The 5,874-nt window shown below is 50.3% G+C and overlaps 1 protein-coding gene across 1 annotated transcript in view; it reads left to right on the top strand.

Annotated features, from left to right (window-relative positions):
• The window catches only part of Lrfn2 (leucine rich repeat and fibronectin type III domain containing 2), a 174,075-nt gene that overhangs the window by 144,540 nt on the left and 23,661 nt on the right, over window positions 1-5,874 (top strand). Inside the window, exon 2 of the mRNA XM_013350972.2 lies at window positions 1,267-2,690. Within this exon, the coding sequence (XP_013206426.1) occupies window positions 1,291-2,690 (1,400 nt within the window). The 5' untranslated portion in view covers window positions 1,267-1,290. The remainder of the gene's footprint in view (window positions 1-1,266; window positions 2,691-5,874) is intronic.

Below are 5,874 nucleotides of genomic sequence, written 5' to 3'. Positions count from 1 at the left end.
GTGTGTGTGTGTGTGTGTGTGTGTGTGAGGGTGTCATGGGAACGGGATATCAGGAGAGGTCTCAATGAGAAGGTGACTTTGGAACAGTGATTCCAGCAGATGGTGAGGAAGTTTCCTCCTCACCCAAAGGCAATCATTCGCTGGTAACAGGCGCCTCTGAAGCCCATAGGACAGTATGGGAGGCAGAGTCCAGGGGGTGGACGAGCACCAGTCAAGTTCTCAAAAGCGCATTCCTTTTCCATCTTCCCTTTCCTGAGCTCAAGAGCTAGCAGCTTTGTGATTTGTCCTCATTGAAGAACTATCAGAGCCAATTCCGAACCAACCCCGGCTGCTCTCAGGGGTTTTCTTCCTGGCTACTTTCTTCTCCTTAGGAACGCTAGTCATTTTCATCCATGCTTTCCCTAAACTAACTAACACTGTTCTTCACAAGACAACTGCAGCATGTACTTCATGGTTGAACCACTGATAAGGTATTACCCATTCATTTCTCCACCCACGCATTCATGAACCCATCTGTATATCTACCCATTCAACCCATCATCCTTACATCCTCCCATCTACCTAGCCACCTACCCATCCACTCACCTTCCCATCTACCCAACATCTCTCCACCTATCCACTCACTCATCCACTAACCCATCCACCCACCTATCCATCTGCCCACCCACCTTCCCACCTATGCATCTGCCTATCCATCCACCCGGCCACCCATCCATCCACACTCCTACACATCTACCCATCCATCCTTCCCTCCATTTACTCGCCCATTATTTTTATCTATAGACATATCTACCAAATCTATTCATTCAGCCACTTACCCATCCATCTCTCTTTCCTCCATCTGTCCACTTGCTTACCCAGCTAAAATCTAACAACTGTTAATCTGTCCACCAACCAACTCAAATTCCAGCTAAGGAAGTAAGGTGTTCCAGGTGTCTGGGCACTGTGTAAGGGATTTGGGACAAGGCAGTTCATAAAGCAGATGAAAGGTCTGCCATCATGGAACTCATGTGGCGTGTGTTATATAGGAAACAATCCGTAAACACAGAGGCAGTGGATCAAGTCGTTAGGAGATGATAGCAGCTAAGGTGGAAAAGATGAAGCAGACGTACATCAGAAGAGTTAAGTGAAAAGGGATGAGTGTTTGCCTGGGCCCAGCCTGTCTCTGCTGTTCCCTGAGGCCGTGTGGCATTCCTGGGGGGGCGGGGGCAGAAAGTTCTTGGTAAGGGAAATCACCTGCTGATCTTGACACTGTGTCCCTCCTAGGTGCCGAGGCTGAGTGACCAGACCATGGAGACTCTGCTTGGTGGGCTGCTGGCTTTTGGCATGGCGTTTGCTGTGGTCGATGCCTGCCCCAAGTACTGTGTCTGCCAGAACCTGTCTGAGTCACTGGGGACCCTGTGTCCCTCCAAGGGGCTCCTCTTTGTGCCCCCTGACATTGACCGGAGGACAGTGGAGCTGCGCCTGGGTGGCAATTTCATCATCCACATTGGCCGCCAGGACTTTGCGAATATGACGGGATTGGTGGATCTGACCTTGTCCAGGAACACCATTAGCCACATCCAGCCCTTCTCCTTCCTGGACCTCGAGAGTCTCCGATCCTTGCACCTTGACAGCAACCGGCTGCCCAGCCTTGGGGAGGACACACTCCGGGGCCTGGTCAACCTGCAGCACCTTATCGTGAACAATAACCAGCTGGGTGGCATCGCTGACGATGCCTTTGAGGACTTCCTGCTGACATTAGAAGATCTGGACCTATCCTACAACAACCTCCACGGACTGCCGTGGGATTCTGTAAGGCGCATGGTCAACCTCCACCAGCTGAGCCTGGACCACAATCTGCTGGACCACATTGCCGAGGGTACCTTTGCAGACCTTCAGAAACTGGCCCGCCTGGACCTCACATCCAATCGGCTGCAGAAGCTGCCCCCGGACCCCATCTTTGCTCGCTCCCAGGCCTCCTTGCTGACTGCCACGCCCTTTGCCCCACCCCTGTCCTTTAGTTTTGGGGGAAACCCACTGCACTGCAATTGTGAGCTTCTCTGGCTGCGGAGGCTGGAGAGGGATGACGACCTGGAGACCTGTGGTTCCCCTGGAGGCCTCAAGGGGCGCTATTTTTGGCACATTCGTGAGGAGGAGTTTGTGTGTGAGCCACCTCTCATCACGCAACACACACACAAGCTTTTGGTTCTGGAGGGCCAGGCAGCCACTCTCAAGTGCAAGGCCATTGGGGACCCTAGCCCCTTGATCCACTGGGTGGCCCCTGATGACCGCCTTGTGGGAAACTCCTCCAGGACTGCGGTATATGACAACGGCACCCTGGACATTCTTATTACCACCTCTCAGGACAGCGGAGCTTTCACCTGCATTGCAGCTAATGCTGCAGGAGAGGCCACGGCCACAGTGGAGGTCTCCATTGTCCAGCTCCCACACCTCAGCAACAGCACTAGCCGGATGGCACCCCCCAAGTCTCGCCTTTCAGACATCACAGGTTCCAGCAAGACCAGCCGGGGAGGGGGAGGCAGTGCGGGTGGGGAGCCTCCCAAAAGCACCCAGGAGAGGGCTGTTCTTGTGTCGGATGTGACCACTACATCTGCCTTGGTCAAGTGGTCCGTCAGCAAGTCAGCTCCCAGAGTGAAGATGTATCAGCTGCAGTACAACTGCTCCGACGACGAGGTACTGATTTACAGGTGAGCCAGTGGCCACAGTGTGGCCAGATGGGACAGGAGCATGGTGGGGACAGGGGTGGGTGCACTGTGTACACCTGTTTCCGTTTTCCTTCTCTCCAGCCTGTGGGGGATTCTGGGTCACCTGTGACTCTGATACAGGTAAGGGACTCCCACCTGGTTGGACTAGTGACTATGTCTTGCAGACGGGAACAGGGGTGTGTTAGTTATATTGCTAGACACTCTGAACGCTTTGCAAGGAGAGCAGGGCAAGAGCTGAGCCACTGAGAAGTCCAGTAGCTGAAGAATCTGTCTCCTAGCAAGTAGTTTATTCAAAGAAAGTCAGTGTGTATGTGTGCGTGCGTGCGTGCGTGCGTGTGTTAGAGAGAGGTATGGGGAGAGAGAGGGAGAAATGTGTTTGACAGTGATGGGGCTACCTCAAATCATTGAGAAGAACATAATACAGGCTGAGCTGGATCAAAGCCCCCATAAATGCCCCATATGTTCAGTTTCTTACTTCCTTAAATTATGTTTTCCTCTGGCTTGGGTCCTGCCTCAGGTTACCTCTTTCCTCTAGAGATCTCTGCCATTTTTCTTTGCAGTCCTAGAGAGAAAAGAGCTCCTCTTGCTGTCCCAGTTCCGGTTCCCTGAAACTGGGTCATAGGGTCTGTCCAGGTCTTCCAGAGTCTCATCCTGTCTACCACCCCTCTGGACACCAACCTCCTTATGGAAAAATCATCAAGGATGCAGACTTTGTAAAGTGGCTGAGAAGGTCAAGGGTTATGCCTAGGCCTGGTAGAAAGGAAGGCTAACAATACAAGGGCAATAGAATTATATATCTCAGCCAGTCATATTGATGTCATGATAAATAAAATTGGTGTAACCTTAGCAATCTGGAGGCAAAGGCAGGAAGATCACAAGTCCTAGGCCAGCCTGGGCTACATGATGAGTTCCAGGCCAGTCAAAGCTTCATAACAAGACCCTGTCTCAAAAAAGCAAACGGCAACAAAAAGCCAAAGACCAGCACCAGAACCTGAATGGATGATCTCAGAGGAACTCTTTCCCATACTGGCCTCAGTTTCAGTGAGATGGAGGGATGTGACATGACCCCTACTGCTCAGGGACTGTGTGGTGATCTATGAAATCCTGGTTCACTTTGCGCTCACACAGTGGAGCTTGGAGCTTGAGATGGAGCCACAGCCTCATCAGATGACTCTAGAGACCACAGTCTAAGAACCTTAGGCCCATCACGGAGGACTCCAGGTTGACCAATTTCTAATAGGAACAGAACTAGTTAGAAAGAAGCCAGTGTGTCCTTGAGGGCTATTGTACAATGGAAACCACAACAGAGCTGAGAACACCCTTACCTGGTGTGTGCACTTGTGTGTGTGTGTGTGTGTGTGTATGTGTGTGTGTGTGTGTGGTGTTCCTACTAAATGGAATTCAGTCATTGTAGAACATCAGGTGAGGAATCTGTGAAGGCAGTAAGATCTGCATCCCCCACCATGCAGCTCTACCAGCACCCTGTTTTATATCAGGCCAGACTACGACTGGTCCATCTACGTCACCATTTCATCTTCATCCTTTCCACTCAGGACCTGAGCTGCTTGGCTGCTTTAGTTCCCATGGCACTAAAACGTCTTTTGTTGGTTTAACAGTTAGCCTTCAATCACTGGACTTTTCGGTGGCTTCTCATTTTTCAGTAATAAAAGTAACACTATGATGGATATTTTTTTGTAGCAAAATAAAAACACATTTGGTGAAATGCCAATGATTCTCTCAGCAGATTCTCCTCGGGGTTGAATTATTGGTTTAACAAGTCAGATACAACGGTGGCTTGCTGTATTTGAATACTTATCTCCTCTCATAGGTAGCATGTGACAGTGTTCCTCTTGGTCACGTTCTCCCAATCCTGAGTGTGCAATGCCTTCTTCCCTTTGTCAGTGGCTGAGGTGGAGCGCAGACCTTGTTTATTTCTGTCTCCTCCCTAGCTTGTGAGGCTGACCTTTGACCTTTGGAAAACAAGTGCACACTCTTCACACTTGGACTTGTCACATGGCTTTGACTTGGATAAAAAGTCTCCACCTGTGTGGCTGGCTTGGGCATGGGTCGATGGAAGACATGACTGAGCGGGTGCAGAGACAAGCTGGGCACACAGACGGCAGAATGGCCACATCACACTTAAAAGTTGTCCCCTCCTACCCTCACCAGGGTCTCATAAATACCCGGAGGGACACCAGGGCTTGGGGCTGAGCTCCTGTTTTTCCTCAAGGGAAAATTCAGATTTATTCTCTAGGCTGACTGGGAATCTGGAGAGTAAAAATGGAGTGAAAGCGTCCAGCCAGGGGTGGTCATGTGGGACGTCAATGCTAGTGCCTCGGAAGGCGGGTTCAGGCAGCTCTCTGCGAGCTGAAGGCCAGTCTGCTGTACACAGTGAGGCCTAGGTCTGTCTAAGTGCCTTAGTCAGTGTTTTATTGATGTGCAGAGACACCATGGCCATGGTAACGCTTCTAAGAGAAAGCATTTAATTGGGGCTGGCTTCCAGTTTCAGAGGGTTAGTCCATGATCAGCACTGTGGGCACAGAGGCTTGCAGGCAGACATGGCACTGGAGAAGGAGCTGAGAGTTCTCTAACCAGATTGGCAGAGAGCAGGAAGAGGAAGGGAGACTGGACCTGGCTTGAACTTTTGAAACCTCAAGCCCACCCCCAGTGACACACTTCCTCCAACAAGGTCTTATGTACTCCAGAAGGTTACACCTCCTAACCCTTCTCAAGTAGTACCATGCCCTAATGACTAAGCTCTTAAATATATAAGCCTATGGGGGAATTCCTACACAAACCACCACACTAGGCTACTTAGTAAAAGCCTGTTTCAAAAAACAAAAACAAATAAAACAAAACACACACAAAAATACTAGACTAAAAAATTTACAACTGCAGTGGTCAAGGGTAACCCCTTAAGACTGTTCATGAAGACTAAATGGTATACCATGAGAAAAATGCTTCACAAAGAATCTAAAGAGACAGGTCTGTTAGTAAGGTGCTTGCTTCACAAAAAGGAGGACCTGAGTTCGGATCTCCAACATTCCTGTAAAAGCCATGCATGATGGCTCCTGTCTGTAACCCAGCACTAGGATTTGGAGCTAGGGTGATCCCTGGAGCGTGTGCTAAACAGCTCAGTCCTGTTGAGGAGCTCCAGGTTCTGTCT

This window comes from Microtus ochrogaster, linkage group LG2 (assembly GCF_000317375.1).
Source record: "Microtus ochrogaster isolate Prairie Vole_2 linkage group LG2, MicOch1.0, whole genome shotgun sequence".
Classification (NCBI taxonomy): Eukaryota; Metazoa; Chordata; class Mammalia; order Rodentia; family Cricetidae; genus Microtus; species Microtus ochrogaster.
This window is presented reverse-complemented; position numbering and strand designations above follow the sequence as displayed.